Source organism: Lissotriton helveticus, chromosome 11 (assembly GCF_964261635.1).
Source record: "Lissotriton helveticus chromosome 11, aLisHel1.1, whole genome shotgun sequence".
NCBI classification, from domain to species: domain Eukaryota; kingdom Metazoa; phylum Chordata; class Amphibia; order Caudata; family Salamandridae; genus Lissotriton; species Lissotriton helveticus.
This window is the reverse complement of record NC_136072.1, coordinates 927,937,921-927,964,013: the sequence shown is the minus strand read 5'-3', so window position 1 is coordinate 927,964,013 and position 26,093 is coordinate 927,937,921. Positions and strand designations below refer to the sequence as shown.

Sequence of the window (26,093 nt, the reverse complement as noted above, 5' to 3'; positions counted from 1 at the left end):
ACCATCTATGACTCTTTCCCCAGTATAAATCTCCCTGACCCTTTTCACAAGTCCACACTGATCACCACCCCCGACTTAGCACCTTCAAAGATCTTTACCAACTTTGAAGAAATCTCCCTCGATCTCTCTCTGGCAGAATTATCCAAATGCAGATCGGTTTCGCCGACCGACCCACGGCCGGCGAAACAATATAAAGCCTTGGCTCCCCTACTCAATCCTATCCTGAACGGCATTTGGAATGACTCTCTCCAGACTGGCATCTTTCCAGAATCGTGGAAGCATGCACGACTAGTTCCTATCCTGAAAAAGGCTAATGCTGATCCCAATGAGCCGGCGAACTATAGACCTATATCTTTGTTACCGGCTCCAGCCAAGGTATTGGAAAAACTAGTACAAAAACAACTTGCAAATTTTCTGGAATCCAATGGGGCCTTCCATGATTAACAACATGGATTCAGACACGGCTACAGCACGGAATCAGCTCTGATAGAGATGGCCGATGCTGTTCGCTGGAAACTTGATGGAGGTTCGAAGGCGGTGTTGGTGCTGCTTGACTTGTCGGCAGCATTCAACACCGTCTCTCACCCTGTCCTGCTGGATCGGCTCCATTCCAAGGGTATTCAAGGCCAGGCCTTGAGGTGGCTATCTTCCTTTTTGACTAACAGGACTCAGGCGGTCTTCACCCCTCCGTACACGTCCAACAGTCGGCCGCTTAAGTGGGGAGTCCCTCAGGGCTCCTCCTTAAGCCCCCTTCTTTTTAATGTTTATTTTTCCCCGCTTGCCGAGATGATCGCCCAGTCCGGAATCAAAGCCACTTCATACGCGGACGATATCCAACTGATGTTCGCCTATGATAAACTCTCCCATTCCACCTTTGAACCTTTAAAAGACTGCCTGCGTAAAATTTCACTCTGGATGCACAACAACTGCCTCCGACTTAACGCCGGGAAAACCGAGGTCCTATTTTTCCATCAGCCTACCCCCCTGGACCCCAACCTTTGGTGGCCACTGGATTTAAGCTCCCCCCCTTCACCTAAGGAATCTGTAAAAAACTTGGGTGTCAGATGGGACTCCAACCTCTCTTTTCAAAACCAAGTACAGACCGTATCAGCGGCCTGCTTCTCCAAAATTAGGATGGTAAAAAAATTCATCAATTTCCTCCCCAATAACACCAGGAGAGCTATAGTCCAAGCGTTGATTACCTCTCACTTGGACTACGCCAACGGTCTGTACATCGGTTTGGCCGCAGGGCTATGCCATCGACTACAGACAGTTCAAAACGCAGCGGTTCGTTTAGTCTGTGGCATTTCCCTAAGAGAGCATATTTCCTTTCATCGCCACTCGCTTCATTGGCTGCCAATACAGAAGAGAGTTGAATTCAAAGCCCTCACATTGACCCACAGGGCTATAAAAGGTCAAGGCCCTGCTTACCTGTCGTCCTGTCTGCGCCCCTACAAAAATGTGAGAGCTCTCCGTTCTGATACCAAAAATCTTCTGATCACTCCTAGATTCAACAAAACTCGCTCTGGAGGGAAAACCCTTCCAGGTCTGTGCTGCCTCTCACTGGAATGAACTGCCTCTTTCCATCAGAATTATTCCTGATGAGCTCCCCTTTCGCAAGGCCCTAAAAACACTCCTCTTTTGCTGATTCCCTCAGGAGTAAGATTCATCTACACTCTCAGAAGCGCCAGGACACCCCGTTGGGGTAGCCGTGCGCTATATAAAACACACTAAATAAATAAATAATAAATAAATAAATATTTGTGAGGTTATCATTAAATGGGAGCAAGAGCTCAGACATGGCTAGCCCACTCTCCTTCACTTCTGGATCAGTATGGTAACATGGTGGAACCCCACAATGCCACCTACCGACGTACAGGGTCACTGCTACAAAATTCTATAGATCCAGTCTGGTGCCTCGGTGATATTCTGTGGTGAGGAATCTGTGGTTTGAAATATCCATCAGAAATATTCATTTAATGTGTCACCTCAACTGCCTTAGCTTGGTAAATACAATATATGAAACCTAATCTTTACCTAGAATCTTAAAGGGCACTTCGGGGATGAATTATGGGACATGCAATGTAAGCAGAGGGGAGTATAGCGGCAGCCAAACCAGATTTTATAGTTGATTTTCCTTCCCCGGACCGAGCTCCATGATGAATGAAGGTCTCTGCACAGGCTCGCTCAGTGCTTAGGGTTGATACATTTTCCCAGAGCTTGCCCCCACTCCTCATTATGTTTCCACACATCGGGCAATTCCTGCCATAAGAGAAGTTTACAAAGCCCAGTCATTGCCTTATTCCCTTCCCATGTTGGCCCCTAGAGTCAACATGGCAAGGGAATAGGATTTTGAAAGGGGCCTTGTCCGTAGTAGCAGCAAAGGGATGGGTGATCCAGTTGTGGATCTGAGCATAACGCAGGCGCTCTGTCTTTGAAAGGTCAAAATCTCTCTTGCATTACAGGAATGTTTTAGAGGTCTCTCCTTCATACATATCTGTAACCATGCAACATTTCCCCCACCCATCGTTGAATGGCCAGTACCTCGATAGCGGAAGTAAAAGTAGTGTTGTAATGGATTGACATACATGGTGAAGGCAGTGTCACCTTAACTTTCGAGGCAACATATGTACCCCACAGGCACAATGTAGTGCTTCAGTGAGTACCCGGGTAAGCATTGGGGACCCTATATGGCTTTTGCGACCAGACTATGCCCCAGAGGGTTCTGAGAACTATAGCGTGGTCCGTCTTCCAGTGAATATACCCTTATGAAAACTGTTGTCAAACCTATATACTTTTAGTTGTGGCCTCCTTAGGGCTCATCACACGGGCTGTTCCGTGACAATAAGGATTTCCATTCCAAGTTGTCAAATTCATAAATATTTATTATATTTTATTTATAATATATTATGGATTCCAGGCCCTCCAGCTCATCAAGGGATCCCTTCAGCTGCTTTTCCTGGGTTGTGCTTGTATCCCGTGTTGCGGAGTTGCCCGAATCATGCCTGTCCAACTTGGATTCCACATCTATTACCCTTTGGCTCACCTAGTCTATATCAGTTTGTTGATCTGTATGTAGATCCTGCATTTTAGCCCCCAGATTGGAGTGCAGCTCTGCCAGGCCTTTTACAAAGTATTGGCACAATTTCACGAAGTTCAGCTTTAAACTGGCCAGGTCCCACGTTTTCCTGCTGCTTTTCTGATCCCCTGCCTCCGGCCGGAACAGGAAGAAGGCAGCCTCCCTCCCCTCCGTTAAAAAAATGTAAGGTATCCAAGTTGCATTTTGAGCCATTTCCTGTCGCAGGAGGCCTACCCACACACAATTGAGGTACCATTTGTATCAGAAGACATGTGGGAGCATAGAATAGTAGAATATTTGTTATTACCAATTGGATTTTGCTGCATGTGTGCCTTTCAAATGTAAGGCAGTGTGTTAGAAGAAGACAGTTTAAAAAATGCCTTCTAAATCATATGCCATCGATCCTGCACGGCTCTCGAACAACCCTCCCATTTCATCTCAGTTTACTCAGGAGCTATCTTACTTCACTCGTCGGTTGTTCCCATAGCACCGCGAGTCACTGATTCACACAATCGCACCGCTCCCAAGATCAGTGAGACTAGAAGGCGAGCTGCTGGACAACGGAGCACCTTATTAATTTAAATGTAAGAATGTGTACATTATGTACATATGCATATATGAACAATTTCTCTTTCTCTAGATTCATAGGAAATAACATCAAGGCACCCCGCTGTTTCAGTTGATGGACCAGCTAGTAGAAGTTAGTTGATGGAAATCAAGACCAGCTTAATTACAATTTTTCCCATTTATCTTTATTATTCTATTCTATCATGACTTTTATTTTAGACTAACACTTAACTCATATAAATCTTATTAAGAAACATTTATCTAAATTTTAGTCAAGTAAAATAACTTTGAATTAAAATCTGACATTTATTAGCACATTTAAGAAATAGAAATGTAGAACTTATATTACCAAGTTTCATTAGACGACAAATACAGGATTAAAACGACACAGGTTCCCAATGCTGACTGTCTTTTTATCATCCTCGATGTCTACCTCCGATCAGGACTCCGTATTATTCTTTGCCCCATCGAAAGTTAAAGTCCAAACATAATTCAAAGTCTTTTTGCACCCAAAAATTATTCAGTCAGATTGCATGTCGTGGTGCGAAAATAAATTCAGGACCCAGCTATTTTTCTCTCTTTTGTACCGGCTCTTTCAGACCATTTTCCCCTAAATATCTTACTACAATTTGAAACTTTAGGGACCAAACTCACTTCTAATTGGTCCGTTAGAGGGGTGGTGAAGATCACCTCATATCCTCATTGTCCAAACTTTGCAATGTCATCTTCACATTTCTCACACGGTCAAAATTGTCCATTTTGCAATTCGTCATCCTGTCCTTGTATTTTTATACATCATGTAGTTACAGCATGCAACTTTCCCAGGCTCACAAACTCGAGCATCCTTTGTCACCGCTCCGGTGTCTTAGGCCAAGCTGACCTTGACATCTACAGTCCGAGCACAGGCCATTCAAGCATCTCTCGCGTACAGTCGCGCATGCGTAGTGTCATACTTCTCGAAGTCTTGCATAAGCAGCCATTTTCGAACTAGGCCTCAACGGGCCTCAATGGGAACTAATATGAAAACAAACACAACAGACGTTAGATTTTAGAAATAAAGCCCTTCTGTTTACCTCCTGCCATTCTAATTTTCCAATGTTAGATGTTACCTAGCGAAAAGCAACATGAATGCATTATTTACTTACCAAATTTGTTTGTTTTGCCACAAAAATACTCCATTAAAAAATAAAAGCATAGCTCTATTAACATTTTAAAGCGTTACCGCACCATATTAGTATGACTTCTTCACGTTATTAATACATTAATGTTAGCAGATCAGTCAGTTAGTTTTCCCACGTGTACCTTTTTTCTGTGTATTTTTCTTTTGTTGATTAATTATCATGTTTCACACGGTTAATACAGGTTAGGGTTTTGAGAACTTGACTTCACACGGGGTATAAAACATGTTTTGTCATTCCCCTGCTCCATCACCATTATGGGTACCCACAAATTCAGACACTTACAAATAGCCCCTTCTCCTAAACTCCATATCTTGTGCCCATTTCAAATACATAGGTTACCTTGATACCACTGTGGTCTGTACTCTGCATACAATGGAAAAACAATTGTAAAATGTAGCTCAGTTGTTATCTCGGGTTCTAGGAGAACCTACAAATTCTATATAACAGACAGCCAAAAGGGTCTAGCAAACGTTATGGTTCATTGCTTTTGTAAATCGCCCATCGTGACATAAAGTTACAGATGGAAACATTGTCACAAATGGCTGTTTTTCCTACTCATTTTCAATATTTCTTTATTTCAACAGTTCGTTTCTTTTGGGAAACCTTGAGGGATCTATACATATGGCCATTTGCTGAATTTGAAATTGTGTCTACCTTTCAGAAATATATAGCTTTCCTGGATCACCCATGGGTTTCACACTGCCCCCCCCCTTCAAACTGGAAGTAGATTGAAAACACGAATAATAGGAAAACTGAGCTATCTCTTGGAAAAATGCTAAAACTGTGGTAAAAATTTAGTTTTTTTGATTCAGCTCTGCACGTTTCTGAAAGCTGGGAAGATGGTGACTTTAGCACAGCAAACTGTTCGTTGATGTCATTTTTATGAGAAAAAACTTACCCTTTTATCCAGAGCTTTTTTTCTTATTTTTCCCCTAAACTCTAAATGTAGCTATATATTGGCTATTTTCGTGGTGTCCTAAAGGAAAATCCACAAACCCTGGATACCTTTAGAATCCTCATGATGTTGGAAAAAAAGGTCGTAAAAGGTTATGAGGCCTAAACTGGAATTACTCCAAATTGCCTAAAAAGGGCTCCACACTGGGGGAGAAAAGGCCCAAGAGTTAAGGGGTTAACCTTTTACTCTTTTCAGTAAATATAAAAATATATGAATTTGTTTATTGGACTTAAAAGTCCCTATAAACACACAGTGCTCGAGTTGAATTTGACATCTTAATGTTCCTGAATTTTGACTTTGAAGACTGACTTACTCTGATATGTGTATTAAAAAAAATCTTCAATGTATGGGTTGCAAAACTACTACAATATAAAAACTCTGAAATTCACAAATAAATGTATTGTGGAAAAACATCAAGTTATAAAAAGCCAAGAAAATGGACCCTGGCCTAAAACGAAGTACAGCAGTAACTAAAGTCACAGTTAATTAGGCGGTGCATAAGTTTCTCCTCAAAATAATTTCTACCAACAGATTCTTATGAACGTAATAAAACTGGCAAAGGTTGGTGCAGCCTTCAAAACAAAATCCTGCAGGTCTGCAAAGTGTCCGGATTTCAAATCCAGTACAGTAAGGCTGTAAATAAATGAAACGTTCGATTAGTTAACCAAGACATGTACGATATGATTGGGATATGTATTCTGTTTTGTTGCTTAATAACCTGTTGCTCATACTTTCATTAACCCACGTATCTACATTTTTAAGTTGATTATGAACCAGAGCGAATCTTTTTAAATTCTTGCATTATTAAAAATGAGAGTTTAAATGTTTAAACTCAGGTGTCAACAATTGGTATGATTCAGACACGTTGCTCAGTCTTTTTCTCTACAACCTTTGTTCCAGTGACACGGATAACGTATTCACTTATGTCTTCCAGCCCTGCTGTGCTAGTCAGATTGAAGCTAGACTTGAGCTTGTGGGTGGGACCAGGAGAGAACTTGCTTTGCACATGGTGTGTGTGACCTTCCTGAAAGGAAGGAGGAAAACCAAGCCGTCAGTTCCTTCCTGGCAGTTCTGAAGGTTAAGAGAGTCCCAGAGATGAGTGTGTTAAAGGCTCCCGAGAGAGCTAAGAGAGCCAGTAAACACAAACCACTGCCATCCATGATTCTTTGGGAGAGGGGAAGCGAGTCAGAGCAGCGGTTCTTCTTAACCTGTTGACGTTTGTAGACACCCATTAGGCCACTATTTGTAGCCAGGGGCCCTGGCCTAAACAATTTTTGCAATTTGAACTTGCAACAGTAGACACAAGCACAAATATACGTATACAAAGAATACATCAAACAGATATGCAAACTAAACAGCATTTAATTCACAAGCCAAAAAAAATCAAACGTTTAATTTTAATATTGCAGTTTTTCAAAATGTAGTTTTATTTCTAATAGAGTAAACTATTTGCTAGACTCCAGCATCACTTTCTTTTTTGCTCCTCCGCTGCATGCCCTCTTTATCTGCACAAACTAGTGCTTCCATTGCGGCCACTAATTATCTATACTAGATTCTATTTACTGTACTTGTGCTGCTCCCCCAAATCAAGCTGATACCAACTTAATTTTTAACTTCCAGTTTCAAACTCCTTTGCGTTTACAGTGTTTTAAATTTTTTGATTTTACATTTTGCTTTTAAGTTCATTTTATTTAGTTTTCAGAACAGTAGCAGACCCCAGGTTAATAAAGGCTGACGTCGAGGAAAGAAGACCGATGTAACAGGCAGAAACTGTATCATAAAGCAGGATTATTGTAATATGGTATTTAGCCCATTCAGGAAAGAAAAGAAAGGTATTGGATTAAAGGATATTGGATAGTACATATTGGGTGATAGAAATTAGAGGAGAACTATGTGAATTGAGAATTGGTTCTTCTGCAGATGATGTGATAGAAGCAGTTTTTCGTTCTTTTGAAACATGTTTAGATGCTAAGGCGCCAACCCGAGGCTTTAAGTGCTAGTCAAATCATCCGACCGGTTAGTTTAGTTGATTAATAATGGAGCAGGTGCTACTCCAAAATTCATAATGACACCTTCACTAGTTACCTTTTATATTTCACAGTAGTTTCCCGTAATAGGAAGAGAATAGGTAACCCCTCCTCTTAATAGTAGTGATGTACACAAGAGAGTGATTGACAAACGAGATAAAACCTCAAGAAATAGAGTATTCCAAGGTGAGGAATGCCACATCAGAACTCCACCAACATCCTCCATCTGTGCAAAGATGGAAAAACTATACCTCTCATTCCAATTCCTCATCTTGGGTAAAGGTGTATTAGGATCTAAATTGTCAGTCTTGCAGCTGTATTTATTGTTTGACTTAAATCTTGCAGTCAGTGCACAGAATGTTGCTGTTGGTACCTCTGACGACCACCTTGCATCCCTTTGCTGCTTGTTCCTGAGCTGGGCTTCATTCCCCAAATAGTTTTATTTACTAAAAACACCAGTAAGTGCAAAAATGTAACCACATAGTACTGATTGATGTGTGCATATTCACAAATACCTTGTGTAGCTAATGTTCAGTTCTAAGCTTTTTATCCCTTTACTGAAGCGCCTATTTCCAAACAAAAGATTTGAAACAATGCTGGACAGATCACCTTTGTTATTCTTTTTGCCATTTAGTGCTGATTTTCCTCCCTCTTGTCTTCCAGAGCTGCCCGCTTCAGACTTTCTGCAGGTGGTGGATGCCACATGGCTAGTACTCAATGTGCTGACTAATGGCTGCTCCACGAATGATGCTCAGCCGGTTGGTGTGACCAAGATTGCCAAATCAGTGATTGCTCCATTGGCAGAGCACAATGTCTCGGTGCTGATGCTCTCCACATACCAGACAGATTACATTCTGGTGAGGACAGGCTTCTGGGCTAGGATGTATGAAGTTGTCACACATATTCATCATTTTTAGGACTAAGTGTAGTAATGGGTTTAAGTAGTTTGTATGAAGTTTCTCTGTTTTATATCCTCCTTTTTAGATCCGGGAGCAGGATCTGTCTACGGTGATCCACACACTGGCTCCAGAGTTCAATATCTTCCAGGAAGTGAACGGTGAACTCCTCCGTGTGAAGCACGAGGAGGCCAGTAATGGCTTCTTGAAATCGAAACCAGGTGAGTTCATGTGAGTCCCAAAGCAAAGTGTGGGCAAGTAGGAAATCATTTCCAGATCATGGGAAGGATTAGACAGGCTGGATTGCATCTTGAGTTCGAGGTAGGGGATGAGTCTTTTAGGCAGAAATACAGTGTCATAGGAGGATCTATTTGATAGAGAGAAAGTATATGGTGGAGCTTACCACCTGGAAATCCAGAGAATTGAGGGTGTGTAAACAGTGTGCTAGGGTATGGCTCGGAGAGTTTTAGAAATCCTGGTCAGGTGGTGGAAGTAGGTATTTGGGTTATGATTAGAGCTTATGCATGTAGCTTCACTGAATAAAGGAACCTTGTCTGCTTTCTCCTCGTAAAAATGTTCTTTGTCTGCCTATGAAAGCCAGACGGAAATGCAAGAGCTTGACACCCTCATTCAAGGCATCTTATAGAAGTTCCTGAGAGCGTCTGTGGTACTTGTGCCTGCTCCGGACTTAATGCTAATCCTCATGGACTGCCACAGAAAATATCGTACCTGTGCTGGCTGGTGACCTTTGGAAGCGGTAGGGTGCAATGCTTGCCTCAAATTCAAGCAAACAAGTCTGACTTCTACTTTCCACCCTTACAAAAAATGTTTTACAAAATGGGGGCAAAAAATGCTTTTTTAACCACAATTTTCACATAAATTTGCTCTGAAGTCATATGCTTTGAAAGGGCACTCATTAAATATTCAAGTCCTTCCACGATGTGACAAACCAATAAAACCTGATGCTTCCAAGGAGCTGACCCCATTTTCTTCAGAACATACTATGGGTACACCAACATGTCAAAAATTATCTCCATTGTCCCAGGAACAACATTTAGTTATGGCTTTCTCCCCATATGCCATGGGTATCCCCATGCCAAAAACTACATACAATATGCCAGTTCCATAATTTTGCCTTGCAATATATATATATATATATATATATAGCATGGCAAAAGAACTGGTGCATCATCACTCTGGACATCGAGTCCTTATACACCTGCATCGAACACAAGAAAGGTATTGAGGGTATAAGACATTTTTTGGGGCGCAAATCTTGCATGTATTACAGCCACAACAAAATGATTTGTAATTTGGTACAATGGTGTTTGGAGAACAATTATTTTTTGTTTGGAAAAGAAATTTGGAAACAGATACGTGGTGTAGCCATGGGTTCCTGCTTCTCCCCCAGCTACGCGTGCTTGCACGTGGGGCTGTGGGAGGAGCAGGAATTACCAGGCATTTGTGGATTTGAATGTGTCAAACATTGGATGCGCTTCATCGATGATATTTTTTGTGTATGGGAAGGGGACATGGCGAGTGCTAAAAATTTTGTGAATGCACTTAATGTGAATCAATTTAATTTGTTTTTCACCTCTAATATCAGCGAAACTTCGGCTGATTTTCTTGATGTCTCTATTAACATCATGGGCAACAAGATTATCACTTCCCTACATAGAAAGTCCACTGCTGGTAACAGTATTTTACACGCCAGCAGTGGCCACCCCAGACATGTCATCATGAGCATTCCGCTGGGCGAACTATTACGCCTTAAGCGAATATGCAATACTCAGGAAAAGTTTGAGGAGGGGGCGACGGCAATGCTTGAGAGATTAGAGGCCAGGGGCTACAGCAAAACCTGTTTAGCCACAGCATTGCAAAAGAGCAAACAAAGATCTAGGGACTCTTTGTTCGTACCTAAACCCCCTGAAGACAACAGCGCACCTAATGTCACTAGATTGGTAACCACGTACAGCAGACAGCATCGCAAGATAAAATCCATAATTAACAAGCATTGGGCAATTGTAAAAACAGATGGAGTCTTACGCGACAGGACCCCAGACAAACCGGTGGTCACATTCAGGCGAGCATACAGTATGCGCAGCAAGTTAGTACAATCTAGCCCTGAATTGCCGAAGATCACCAACTGGTTTGGAGGTAAAGGCTTTCACAAATGCGCCTCATGTCGAGCGTGCAAGTTCGGCCAGAATACCACCCATTACCGCACTCCTTTTTCTGATTCTGATTCCTCAATTCACGGCAATTACAATTGCCGTACGGAGTTCGCGGTGTACGTCCTTACTTGCACCTGCGGCCTGCGCTATGTAGGCAGCACTGGCGCACAGGTGCATGTTCGAATATTGCAGCACCTTCGTGCTATAGTTAATTACGATGCGGCATATCCGGTAGCACGCCACTTCAACAGCAGGCACAACAGGGATCTGTCATGCCTTAAATATTTCGTCATTGATGCTGTTGCTCCGTTGAGACGGGGTGGTGATCGTGAAAAACTATTACGCCGTTTAGAAACGCAGTACATCATCAAACTCGACAGCAAACAACCCAATGGGTTGAATGCGACAGAGGACATGCACAATTTTCTGTAAGTGCATTAAATTCTTTGTATATATTCTGCACAAACAGTAACCAATCTGAATTACCAGCAATAATCATTCAAGCATGCAGCATAAAGCAATGTGTGTTCTCTTTGGATGCAACCATTGTATATAGTCACTGTAAATAGATGCACTATGCCTTTAAATTTCTTGCTATCTGGTATCAGACACAACCATATGATTCACGTGTGGGAGGTGTGGCCCAATGGGCGGGCTTTCCCCAAGCAGATAAAAGAACTTTCCAATGTTTGAAATGTGGTGTGTGAACAAGAGTACGCCAGTACTCGAAACGTTACATTTTGGAAGGCACTTAAAATAAACAACATCTTGCCTGGACTACGTGGGGTCTGTCTCTTCTCTCGCCGCTGCTGTTACCGCTGCATGTGGAGGTTTGAAGGATTCTCTATATATATATATATATATATATATATATATATATATATATATATATATATACACATACACCAACTTTAACCCTTGCGTCAAAAAGTATCTCAAGTATGTCAGGGCTAGCACTTTGTCATGCTTGCCTCCCTCCTAGATGTAATAGTTCTTCCATAGAATTACCCCCAGTGTGAAAGCACCATCATGTTGCCTCGTATATGAAGACTTTTCTGCAGTATGTCAGTGCTAACATTTTTCCTATGGGTGGCCCACATGCTAAGAATTAACTCCAGTATGCCAGTGTCAGTATTTTGCAAGTGGTACCTATTATGGCAAGAATTGCTGCTAGTGCCACATTTTACCTGTAGTAAGTTAGTGCCAAGCATTACTGTATGGTGCCAGTGCAAAGTATTTCCTTTTGTATGCCAGTATCCAGTATTATCTCTGGCATGCCAGTGCCACTTAATACTTCTAGTATGGCACTGCTAGTTTTTTTTTCCACATGCACGGCTTCTGTTACGAATTACTTCCACTATGCCAGTAATAGCATTTTGCAGTGGGTGTCTCTGTAAGCCCAGAATTATCTTCAGTATTCCAGGGGCAACTGCAGACTTGCAAATATAACACCACATTCTCTCTCACTCACTCATTCTGATGTGCTTTCATTCATTCATGCCCATATTCACTCATTCACACACATTCTCACTATTACCTCTCTCACGCATTCACATTCACTTGCACTCACTCCTACTCACTGTCACTTAGCCTCATTCACTCACTTTCACTTACTCTCATTTACACTAGCACTCACTTGTACCCTCACTCGTATTTACTCACTTGCACTCATCCTACTCACCTATTCTCGCTTATTTTCACTCACTGACTTATTCTCACTCACTCTGTTGTTCTCACTCATTTTCATTCTCATTCATTCTCACTTACATGCCCTCAAACACATTTATACTCACTCGCTTTCTAACTCTTATTCATTCAAACTCTAGTGACTTGCATTCGTTTGTACTCATTTTCACCCACACTCATGTGCCCTCATTCGTACTGTCAAACATTCTCACTTGCACTCAATATGAAGATCACTCACTAATTTTCACTCAGACTTGATCATACTCACTGTCGCTCCATCACTCACTGCCTCACTTTCACTCATACAGACATCACTTATGCACAGGCTCTTCCTCACGGACACACACATTCACCCACAAAACTTTTTTAAGCATTTTATTTTCCTAACTTGCTGTCTGTGCAGGTCCTGTTTGGGCTCCACAGTGCTCCTTCCCGCTTCAACCAGCTCTGGAGCATTAAACTTCAAACTGCACAGTCTTGTGATTAATTTGGAAAGGGTGGGGTGACAGGCTGATTGATGTGCAGCCTGTGCATTGCAGGTTTAAGCCTACAGCGTCCAGGACCACCTATAGCTGTGATGATTCAGAATATCACAGCTGGGGAGGCACTGAGGCCATGGTTTCTGGGCTGGGACTTCCTCAGCCCTGGACAGTCTCTATGATGGCTGGTGCAGATGCCCTCATGTGTATGCGCCAGCATCAGACCGCGTCACTGGTTGCTGCTGAACTTGAAGTTAGGCATTCTTTTTTATTATACCAATAGTGAATAATAACCGATTATTCATCGTTGATGTAATTTAAAAATGGTTCACTAAATAAGGAGGACATAGCCCTGAAGCCCATCCGGGTGCGCCACCACTGTATCACACCCCATCCCCTTCCTATTCCTTCCAAGTCCAGTCCAGTAAGATGTGCTGCACCCCAAGGATCCTCAACATCACAGATTATTTTGAATGTTTGAAACAGCTGCTTACTTTAATCCGATCCTTGGGCTACAGTTTCTAAATGTATTCTGATAGATTAGTCAAAACATCCTCTCTGCAACATGAATCCCAGCTGATGACTCTTTCGTTCATTCTGGAGGATCTGTAGAACAGATTTAGTTGGAACAACCTTAGAGTCTTGGGCATCCCTGAAGGAGCAGAAGGGGATGATCTGCAGGGATGTATTGTCCGCTTGTTCAGGGAGGCTTTCCCGGCGTTGCACAATTGGGACATAGATAGCGTGATTCAAAGAGCTCATTGGTTTCCATTGCACCCACCTGAGGACTGCAGTAACTATATTTTGGGACAGGAGATCTTCCATGTGGCCCAACCTAGGTCTCCAATCAAAGCCTGTGGAGTGGAGTTCTTCGTCCACTCTGACTTCTGCCCCATTGACTGTGATTCAGTGGTGGCAACGCCACGAGCAGATTCCTGGTTTTCTAGAATTGGGAGCTTCAGTCTCGCTAATGGTGCTTGCTACGTTATGAATTAGGCATGAAGGTCGACTGTATTATTGTTTTGACTTGGTGAAGGTCGCAGAGCTACTGCAAAAATGGAAATCTTCAAATTGACCAGCAACTAGAAGTAGTTAATTAAACAATCCCTTTTTTTAAGGAAGGTGCAGAGGAGCTTGAATGGGACCGGTGCCTCAGAGCAGAAATAGTACCCAAAACTTTGAATGGTCAGAGAAGTGTCTGTTAAGAGGTGGCATTTGGATCAGACAATCTCTTGCCCTATGTGATAGGGGATAACGTCGTCCTGTCCCATGACCATTCAATTCCAAACAGGGCCTTAAGAGTGATGGAACTGCTAGGGGATGTGTAGGCAGGACATAGAGAGGTGCTAGATAAAGACAGTTATCGTTTTATAACCATTGGTCAGGTCAGATATCACCTGAAGAGTGGTGTCCAATTCTAGATTGTGAAATTGGGGAAACCCCAAAGAGAAATACGAAGAATGAAGGAAGAATCTGCATCTTAAGTTCAAGAAGAATTCAAACGTATTTTGTTTTATGAGGGCTGGTGGAGAAATGTGCTAGTGACATCTTATTATCTAACAAGTAAATGGAGAAGATGCAAGAAGGTGTGGTTCTAGAACAAGAGAGCATGAAAAGGCTTGGAGTTGAAGAATGGGGCAAGCTCGAAAGAGTGATCAGGATGCTATAAATTACTGGATTTTGTGTACAAGTTGTGTTTACTTAGGCAGATGAGGTGTTGTTCTTCAGCACAGGAATCCTGGTGGTGTACTTTAATCCAGTGGCACTGGTCAAATCTAAAGATGCCAGCAGCAATGTGGCATTTTGCTTGATGTTATTGTGAATCACATTGACTCCACCTATAGAAGTCATCATATATTTAAAAAAAAGCTCATTTTTAAGAGTGATTTCAGAGCCAACAGCAAGATGGAGGAATAAGGTACAAAATGTGAATCTACACGTGGTTCAAGTTGCAGAGGATTGCTACAGATGAATTAATTGCTTTTTGCAACAGTAGATTGTCACTTTAGTGTGGAGTCTGTTGTTTGTGTTGTTCTTTAGGCCATCCATCTCCTCTTCAGTGCTCCCCGGTTCTCTCTTGAGTATGTTGTTTCAGTATCTCATCAACCCAGAAATAGGTGTCTGAGTAGTACTGCTGCTAACCATCACCGTTTTGCAAGTGAACGCCTTTTTCCTCATGGGAATCATTTTGGCCAGAATGAAGCAGTTGCCCTGGAGTACACCCTAGCTGCACGTTCCATTGTCATTTGCCGTGTACAGCAGTAATTATTTTATATTTGCAGTACATGCCGTATTTTAGAACACACCTATTCGATTCCTTCGGCCTGCAGCACAGGGCTAATAACCACTTCAAACCTGTAATACAAGGTGGTGTCTCTTGAATGTGTCACCACTGGCTTAGTGCTATAACTCATGCTATATTTAAACATGGTTACAAAGTGAGCTGGTTTCCTGCAGGAAAGGGTTAACATCTATGATCTGTTGCTTTGGATGCAGGCACCCGCTGCTGGTGCATGTGGGTCATATGATTATGCTGTGGTTTCTTCACTGGAGATTGAGATCCTGTGTTGCTGCAGCGTCACCCACAGAAGGAGCCTTTATTGGGAAGGTCGTGGGAAAGAGTCATTACTCTGTGACCCATTCAGAAGTTTATCTGTAAAATGTTGCGCATCGGGTGCGAGGTCCTTCATTGGGGTATTTCAGTATCACATGGCAATTTCACCTAACTTTGTGGCCCCCTTTTTTTTAGTTCACATTCTTTATTACATTTTCAAGAAATATAACAAAATAACAATTAGTTAACACATTTGGAGTACAGGACAGATTAACTGTGTGTAATGAAATTATAACCTAGAAACCAATAAACAATTCAAATACACCCAAATATAATACTCAAAATGCAACTCCAAATTTACAGTTTGGTAAAAATACCGCTTACGAGGAAGAAGGAATACTACAAAGATATAAGAAAAAGAAGGAAAAAGAAAGAATGAATGAAACAGGAAAAGAAAAACACCAAGGAGAAAAAGAGGAAAGATAAAGCCTATATAGAGAACGACAAGAGCATCCTAAGCTAAAACAACATAATCTTAACATACAATTATAAAGCGTATTTACCCAGATCAATTGATCACTGTTAATCCAGACCCCATTGGCCAAAATACACAACCATCACTGCCCTTCTCTGCCTAAAAGTCGGTCGTTCTTCGTGGAACCAAGATGGGGAAGCCACCAGCACCCCTCGAGTCTTCGGCCTTCTTAAAGCTTTCTGCATCACTTTGTTATACCTACCGTCTATTAAAATGAATATTTTCCCTGCAATTCTACATGTCCCCTGAGGCAGAGTAAGTCGTCTGTGTCATGGAAACTTTTTTCAGTGTACTCTATACTCCAGTATGCGCCGGGTAGCCGGGCCTTTAAAAAGACAGCTTCTCATGGTTCAGCCTTGGCACCAATACAGACCCAAACACAGCACGTGACAGCTGAGCTGTTTGCTAAATAGAAACAAATCCAGGCCACTCGTTTGTTTCAGAAGCACACTTGGAAACTTTGCAGCGGCTCTGGCAGGAAATATTTCAGCATCCTCTCCAGCAACCACGCATCCGCCACGCTTGCTGATGTATTCTCTCTTATTAGCAGCCATTCACATGTTTTCATAAGTCGAAGTAGGCCTGTTTATGCAACCCTAATCGGTTGTGAAATGGTAAGGTTCACACCCGTCTCACTGAACAGCAGGACTCGATGTTCCAGCGATAATCTCGTATTTACAAAATAAAAATAATCTCCTCCATCACCATTAAATGCATAAATTACACCGACGGGAGAGAAGTACTGCCTTTGTTACGCTAGATGCGTGACATACATGTCTTCAGGGTGATGTCTGGCATGAGGAAGGTAGGTTCTGTAGGATTCATAGGCCAACGCTAGTGGGTCGCGGCTGCTTAAAAAAAAAAATGAACCAAATAATAAGGTGAGCCTATCTGAAAAGCTTCCAGGCAGGTGCACGTCAAAGCAGAGTTTTAATGTCACGTTACTCACTAATGGCCACGTTGTGGATTTCGGAAAAGGTTCAGAAGTAGGACTCTGGGTTTTATGGTATTTTTTTTTTTTTTTTTGCCTTTCTGTCTGTATTTGTTCATATTTTTTTTGTCCATCTTATTGGTGTTTATTCGTATTTATTTTGTGTTTTGAGAATACATTGAGTTGTAAAATGTATATTTCCACATTGATCGAAGTGATAAACATGCACTTAAACTTTGCCAGTCACGTTTTAGCAAATGAGGCAGACTAATACAACAAAACACTACACCTACATGTACATATGAGCTGTATTCAAATATATGTTAACACATGCCTGCATTTATGGAAATCTCATCCTCCTGCTCTCTATCTGCTCAGCTGTTGGCCTGGAATTCATGAAGGACAGCATGGAGAGTTCCTCACAAGAAGCAAACCTTTCTGTATTTTTCTACGTTTAAAAATAAATACCAATCAGAAACACATGGTTTACTGTCTGTATTCATCTGTAAAAATCAGTAAAAACGGAAAACTGTGATCAGTTGCAACTTTTGTATTGTCTGTTTGTAAAATAATTTGGAATTGTGTTGCTTTCACATTTAGTTGTCCCTTGTGTGCACAATGTGATCTTCTGGGTAGCCCTCAGATCATCAGATGTAGGTCTGTGAACGAAAGGCGTGTCACTGGTTGAAAGGTGGCTTTGTAATAGCCATTCTCTCTTCATGGAAAGAGCTAGCAGGGGACATGGCAGGTCAGCATGCTGCTGTGTAGGTTGCTGGCAACAGTATGGAAAGGAAGAGGAAAGAGCTGCTAGCATGAAACCCGGTGCCGCTGTGAAGAGGTCCAGCTCATGTGTCTTGGCTGGGATGTGCTAGATGGGCGTAGGGGTATTGGGATTACAGCCATTACAAAAAATAAAATTAATATGCAACTAAAGTAAAAATTCTTATTTTTATAATTGATATTCTAAATAATTAATATGTATGTGAACTTAAAAAACAAACATTTTATTGGATTTTCGATGCGAAAATGCCATTACATAATATAACCACACAATGTTGCATGCAGTACATAGAAGATACAATGATACATTTGAGGTGAAGTGCAGCGCACAGTAGTTACTTATCAGGCTTCAGGCTACATTCACTGGGGTCCCTAGGAGCGGTAAGCTACCACTGGCATCATATCCAAGAAAGAAACCTTAACTATCAACTTGGGATGTAAATAGGGGATTGTGCGGTGTGGGGGAGAGGGGGGCCGGGGTTCGGGGTGAATGTTGCGACTGCAATGAAGATGACTGGGAGCACAGGCGCTGATGCAGGGGAGCGTGCTGTGATGTCCTAGCTACCTTGACTACAGCAGAGGCATTTACAGGGTAAGACTAAGGGGACCTCATGAGGAGAGCAGTTCTCACCCTGGGGGGGGGGGGAGGGGGTAGGGGGGGTAGTAGAGGGAGCAGGCATTTATTTGGGCAAGCTTTGCGTGTTTTGTGACGGTGGTGGGGGGGGGGAGGGAGCAGGCATTTATGTGGGCAAGCCTTGCGTGTTTTGTGACGGTGGGGGTGTAGCATATTTGGCAGTCATTTGGTGGAAGAGCATGAGAAGCATTGCCCACTCGGGAAATGGGGCGATGGCGCGCCCAATGCACCTCCTGTTTTGGAGCACGGCTTCCTCTGCTACGCCCCACTTGCATACAGCTCCTATCTATGCCTCTAGTGGGGCGGGGGCGGCGCTGTTCTGCACCAGTGCACAGTGATGGCTCGCTTGGCTAAAAGAAGGGCCAGAGCTGCAAAGTGTGTCTGCACTTTAAGTTGTTTCCTATGCCTAGTGAAGAGGCTTTCCAGGAATCGATGTCTGGGAGTCCTGTGACCTCTCGCATTGTAGCATTAATGGTATGCCAAAAGTGCTGCAAAGTTGGACAATCCCAGAACATGTGGAAGAGCTCCACATTAGGGGCGTGACAGCGAGGGCAAGCAAATTGTGACTCCGGGAAGTACCCATGAAACTGTGCCGGCGTCGAATAGGCCTGATGTAGTATGAAATACTGTATATTCTTGAAGCTGGAGTTCCAGTAGACTTTTTTTGGGAAACTCGAGAGCTCACTCTCATTCTTTGTCATGAATCGGCCTTCCTTATTTATCCTCCCATTAGTGGCGAAGTGGGGCGAGAAGTACGTGTGACAATTCTCATATGGCCTTATATAACAAGGTAATGAGATGGCGCCCGGGACCCATAGTTAACACAACGTTGAGCACTGGGTTAGGGGGTGGGCTCACCTCCAGAAAAATCCCGGAAATGCCTGCAGGCATGTATAAGCTGTCGATGGAGGAGGAACTGCCACGGGTGGAGCCTGCTCTTCTCAGCCAGTTGGTCAAAAGGTAGAAGCTGGCCCTCAGAAAATAGGGCTGCCAGTTCGAGAAGTGAGTGATCAGTCCAGGATCGTATTTCCCAGGCTGTGTAATAGCCCCCCACCTCGAGGCAGGCCAACTAGCGGCCACACTGGGGTGTATTGTGGAGTCCCTCAAGAGAGTTGGTGAATCCGGAGCATACCTGCCTGGGCTTTAGTGGCCTGTATGGGACTGGTTGAGGTGGGCTGGGCTCCTAGAAAAAAGTAAGCGACAAATCCCTGGCAGTGTCTCCTGAGATAGCTCCCTGCTGCCCAACGAGACAGCCACTGGAGCTGCGCTACCAAAAAGTATGCCTCAAATGATGAGGCCTGAGACCTCCCCGATTCAGCTGCAGCTTCACCAGAGCAACTCGACGACACTCATCCCCCTCATACAAGGGAGCAGAGCAGGGTGCCCAGTTCCTTAAATAAGGAATGGGAAGAATGACTGGGAGGTTTTCAAAGTAATATAGGAGGCGAGGCGGAATGACCATCTTCACCAGCACGATCTTCCCTAAAGAGGCTAGGGCAAGGGTCCTTAAAGTCAACCTTAGAGCGTATACCTGCTAGAGCCCACCGGTGGTTGCCCTCATACATGTCTCGGGGCATATGGCACGGACAATACCCAGATAATGAGGTGCTTTCACATGCCAGGCGAGGTGAGAGTCGCCAATGCACACCTTTCGTGGGGGAAGGTCGGGGCAGAGCGGATATACAGTGCATTTTGTCCATTTGACCCGCAGGCCAACTGTTCCCTCAAAGTTCGACAGTGGTACACAAAGAGGGTCGAGGTTGGCCGAAACATCTCATATGAAGAGTAGCAGGTCGTCTGCATAGAGGGACACACTGTGGTTCTTACCTGCTAAGGGGATACCCCAGTCCTTCCGCCTCCCACCGAAGGCGCACAGCTTGGGGCTCCAAAGCCAGGGAAAAGAGTAGGGGGGAAAGCGGCCATCACTGGTGCGTTCTATGGCCCACTGAGAAGGGGGTCAAGGTGTAGCAGCCCAGGCACATCTGGGAGGAGGGCTTAGAGTATAATAGCTTTGTGTATGCAAAAAGTTAGTGTCCCACTCCCACACGGCGGAGCACAGTAAAGAGGTAAGCCCAAGACAGGGTCTCAAACGCCTTCTCGAAGTCAAGGTCGAGACAGGCGGCGTGAGGAAAATTTATCCCCCCACCGAGTCCTTAACATGAAAATGCGACTAATATTTTGAGAGGTGCTTCTGCCGGGGACGTAGCCGTTCTGGTCGAAGTGTACCAGCCCCGGGAGGACCTGGGCATAGCAGTTGGCTAGTATTTTGCTCAGGATTTTACAATCCACCCCTAGGATGGTTTCGGCATCAAGACCAAGATGGACTCTCAAAGTGAGTGGGGAAGTTCACCTTTCTCCAGGGCCGCCCCATACATTGCCGCCAACCTAGGCACCAAGGGAGCTGAAAAAATTGTAGTATTCTAAGGGTAGACCATCTGGGCCTGAGGTTTTATTTTGAGCCAGGTCAAGGATCGCCTGCTTTACATCAGCCGGCGGGATCTCAGTGTCCAGGGAGGCCTGCGCGAGAGTGGGAATCTGGGGGTAGATCAAGGCCGCCTAGGAACTGATCCACTTGTTCCTACTGGTCAGTCAGCCGCACGCGGTATATGACATCGTAATAGTTGTAGAAGGCTTGCAAGATGCCAGATGGGTGCAGATCTTGTCACCGGAGGTGGTGACCACCTCTGTAACTGGGTGGGACTCAGTGTCCTGTCGGATCAACCACGCCAAGAGCGCGCCAGTTCTTTCGGCTTCTCGGTGTGAGCTGGGGACGTGAACCTTAATGTTCTGGGTATCTAACAATCCTGCCTTCCGAAAACAGCTAAAGAACTTGCTCTTTCCCTAGGGTTCTGTTTCCTCTATTCACTGCTCAGCGCTGGGATGTTCCCAGGTGGCCATGCGCTATACAAATGCCATTTCATTCATCAATTTTTTCATTCTCAAGTGTTTGAGAAGTGTCGTGTAGGCGGTCTTTGCCTCCACCAGCCTGGTCATGGAAGCTGGAGTGGTGTCGGCTGCCTTACTAAGGACAGCCAGATTGTGTCCCGCCTTCTTCAGGTCTCTCTCTAGCAGTCTACGTGCTCCTGCTATCTGTATGATACAAGCACCCATAGTCACAACCATGAAGGGGTCCCATTCCAGAGTCCTGGTGGACGACGTGTTGTGATTTCCAGAAAAATAATGGCGGATGTTCGTTTCATGATCCTGACGGAAGACCTTGTCCTCAAGACAATCATGAGGTAGTGTCAAATTGGGAGTAGGTGGTAAGCGGGGCCTTCACCCAAGGGCCAGCAGATGCGTGTTGTGGTCACAGAGGACCCAGCCTACGTAATCCGCATGCTGGATTAGGGGGACTATCGTGGGAGAGCAGAGGAAGCGGTTGAGGCGCATGTGGAGGTTATGTGGGATAGAGTGAAATAAGTATAATTTTTTGTCGGAATCTCCATGCGTCAGTTAACGACCATTGGTGTGCCCAAGCACGGAAGTGCTCCATCTGCCCATAAGGCGGGAAACAGAGGGGGACACACATCTAAGGCAAGGTTGAGTACACAATTGTAGTCTCCCCCTAGTATCCATGGCGTCTCGGTGTAGTGGGCCAACGTGCTGAACAGGGATTCCTCGAATTTCCCCTGATCTGTGTTGGATGCATAGATACTACTTAGGACTACAGGTTAGCTGTCTAAGTGTCCCTCAAAGAGTGCGTATCAACAATCGGTGTCAACCACCCTGCAAGTTTTTTGGAAGGGACCCCAGGACGACTCCATACCATGGCTCCTCGCACGAACGCTAAGTAGGTGGTGGCGGCATAGAAGATGCCCCTCCGTCGCTTGGACAGTTGGTAATACTCCCCGTTGGTGATGTGCGTCTCCTGCAAAAACTGCATGTGCGCCTGTTTATGCTTGATGTAGGAGTGTACCGCGTAGCTCTTGCTAGCAGTATGCATGCCTCAAATGTTGAGTGAGGAGTTGGGCGTCAGCGGAAGGAGTCACGACAAGGTGTTATGGGTATGTGTGAGAACACACCGGAAGGTCTTGTATCCCAGGAGTTGCACCAGATGCCAAGGCCTGGTTCTACCCACCCACCGTATTGTTGGGAATGGAAGGAGGAAAGAGGCAACGGGGTTGTGTAGCAACTGGGGAGCGGAGTTTTCCCAATACTGGGGACCTACCGCAAATGACACTACTTTCAAACGGAACATGATGCAACTACTCTAATATATTGTGGGGAGCAAGGAAAGCATGTGCCTGGAGCAAACAAGATGAGCTTCTCATAAAAAGAACATCAGTATGAAAGAAAGGCCGGTAACGGCAGGGAAACATAAGAGCAGTATCAAAGTGGTACTTAAGTTGAGGCAAGGATGAAGCAGATAGGGACAATTAGATGAGTGTCTGCAGTCTGAGGGGGGGTCACAATGGGAGGCGTTGGCGAGTCTTGCCGGGAGGTGCCTGACCTGCTGGGGGCTTCCTCAGAGGTGAAAATGTAAGGGCTCCTCATCCGTGTCTGCTGAGACTGGTTCCAAGTTTGTGTCTACGAGCAGGACACACCTCTGGTCAGGGATGATTTGTTCCAGGTTAAGAGCGCTAACTAGGGAGCCCGGGTAAGGACCACAAGAAAAGTACCCAGGCAGTACCCGTGCCTAAGTACTTTTCTTGTGTTGACACTTGTCCCGGGATCCTTGGGCCCACAAGGCGCTATTAGCGTCTGGCAGCCAAGAGTCTTTCGAGAGCCGATCAGTCCAGTCCCATGCTTTGGCAGTGTCGGCGAAGAAGAATGTAGCTCCCTCAAAGATTATCTTCAGGGGTGCTGGAAACAACAATGAGTATTGTATACCCCGCTGGCGGAAGCGAAACTTCACCTCCAGGAAGGAGGATCGCTGGCGCTGAGCAGCGCGAGTGTAGTCTGGGAATAATATGATGTGCTTGTTCTCCACTTGGAGAGACCCACTCCGCCTGGCGGCTCGAAGAACCACATCCCTGTCTTTGATGTGAAGGAGTTTTGCCCAGCATTAGGTGAGGGGGGTGCCCGGAGGCAGGCGCCGCGCCGGGGCATGATGAGCCCTTTCAAGGGTAAAAAGGGGGTAGCTGCGAGGCAGGCATGAATGACTTGAACCAAGACTCTAGGTAGGCCACAGGTCAGTTCCTTCGACCCACTCCGGGAGTCCCAAAATCAAAATGTTGTTGCACCGGGAGCTGCCCTCCAGGTTGTCTGTCCTGCATTCTAGTTGTGTAACCTGGCCCTGGCATAGGACGAACCCATGTCGTCAGCTAGGGGCCCGCGGGGTACATCTGACGTGGGGTAATTGACGTTGCGCACTTGAACCAAAACTTGTCAGAGAGACAGGTAGGATGAGTGACCCTTCGTGTCCAGGGCAAAGCAGTGGCTCGACCTCAATTGGGCAATGGCAGGCACCTGCTTCTACTCGTCCCCAAAGGATTGGCATCCACGCCAGTCGGGCCTCCACATGGAGCAAGTAGAGGCCGCAGCCCCGGCCACTGGTAGACAGTATCTGAAAAGAGGGCAGGGCTTTGGACCAGTGAGGCAGCCCCCATGGATCAGTTGGAGCGTTGATTTAGGGTATCAGGAGTCTTGAAAGGCCACTGCCAGCCGCTCCTTGGAAGACCTACCAGCGAAGGTCAGGTTGGGTTGAGCAGGGCTCAACAGAAAGGCAGCAGCAAACCAGTGCATCACTGGATTTCAGCCATCCAACAGCCACAAATCCATTGCGCCTCTATTAGGGCGCAGAGTCGGGAGCCAGACTTGGCAAGGGGGCATTCCCTGGGGGAAGGAGGCAGCAATACTCCCTCCCCTCCATTGTACTCTGGGCCAGGGAATCTAGGAGCAGAGAAGCATCTGGAATAGGCAGGGCCTGGGTCTCCAGTCGAGGATTTAGCCTTGCACCTCTATTATGGTGCCGACCCTGGGGCTTGAGAGTGAGTGCAGGCCGGCAGACCCCGCCCGGGAACACCGCAGCTTTCCTCACCTGTCCAGACCCAGTGTCTGATGCTCAGTAGGGACACCCCCAGGGCGTATGCGCCTCGGATATGGTGCCGACATAGGGGCCCAAATTAGGGCTGAGTACAGCAGCCCCTGCCGGGGCACACCACCGGACTCACCACAGTGTATTATTTCTTGGAAAGATGGTAACCCTATTTGCTGCATGTATCTATTGGAGATTCTCATGCTTTACACACTCCTGCCATCTAGCGTGGAGTCCAATTTTATTTTTCTCAAACTTTGTTTTGGCTTCAAACTTGGCTCAGTTGACTCGCCTTTTTGTTGTATTGAAGCCTACAGTGCATTGGAACTGAGACTGTTTTTGCCATTGAGTCTGAAAGTATAAAGGTATGCACTAGTATTTAAAAAAAAAAAAAAAAAAAAAGGACTTTTCAAGTGATCCTTACTGAGGGCATGGAAGAGGTGTTTTAAGACCTTGGTGTAGAGTGTTGTTTCTCACAGCAGGGTAGTCTCCAGCTGTGACAGGAGAGGCCCCAAAAAGTTGAAAAGTTTCTGCACCAGGCTGCCATCAGCCAAACTGAATTGCATTGAAGGACAAAAGGCCAACTCCACACCTAAAGGTTTCCTCATCTTGCACAACAGAGTCTGCATTGCCACCCTTCACCAATTTCAGCAGCATACCGCACATATACTCGGTTAGATCATCTTTTACCTTTGAACCCAATTGGCAGTGAAGGTCATCCACTTATTCTATCTGCATATTTTTGTCCGATCACACCCACATCTAGTGAGCATAACCTTGACCACGAGACAATGGAAATAAAGCAATTGGTTAATGCATGCAAAGGAGGTTAAGGAATACGTTTAGGAGTCGCTCCAAATGGTGATGTGAATGATAACTGCCTGTCTGTTTCTGAAGGCAGTTGTTAGGGAAACCATCAATTCAAATTTGACCAAATTGAAAACAGATAGCAATCAAATACACAAATAACTGGTGAACTTGAGGCAGACCACAAGAGGACAGAGTCACTCAAAATATGATGAGACTAGTTGACATGAAGGGAACAGATATCAATGTTGGGGATGGACTGGGCCAGATATGCCTTAATTATAGGCAGCTGACGAAGACCCGATCCTTGTGATGGAATCGCGGGACTCGGAAGAGTACGAGGCTGAAAGGGAAGAAAGCCCCCTGCAAAAAAAAAAGATTCATAATAATCGGCAAAAAGCCCACCAATGTAGAGAATGCCATTGAACAATGTATGGTTTAGTTCTCCTGTAAAGATATTGAGAGAAATTCAAGAGACTAGTTTGATGTTAAGAAACCAATACCAATGAGTAATTCATCGCTCAGAATGCCTCGGTGACCACTCCCATTCAATATTAATTTAAGAGATCACCATTTTAACAGATATAAGTGATGTGAACTGGGGGGAGGAATTCATAACCGATCTTGCCAGGCAAAACTGGGAAAATTGCTGGAACCAGACTGGCTTACCCCATTATTTTGCAAAAATGTTCTGTTGCAGCCTAGTCATTTTACTGACACAACTGTACAGCAAGGTCCGTAAAAGAGGATCCATGGCAGAGATTTTTTTAATCCGATTTAAAGTTTTTTTTAGATATAAGCTGGGTATACAGATACAACTCTTGTATATCA

At 44.6% G+C, this 26,093-nt stretch overlaps 1 protein-coding gene across 2 annotated transcripts in view; it reads left to right on the top strand.

The window, feature by feature from the left end:
* CASTOR1 (cytosolic arginine sensor for mTORC1 subunit 1) overlaps window positions 1-26,093 on the top strand; it is a 145,707-nt gene that overhangs the window by 60,027 nt on the left and 59,587 nt on the right. For both annotated transcript variants that reach the window (XM_078667238.1, XM_078667239.1), the window contains 2 exons: window positions 8,473-8,666; window positions 8,794-8,926. In XM_078667238.1, coding sequence (XP_078523364.1) covers window positions 8,473-8,666; window positions 8,794-8,926 — 327 coding nt within the window. The remainder of the gene's footprint in view (window positions 1-8,472; window positions 8,667-8,793; window positions 8,927-26,093) is intronic.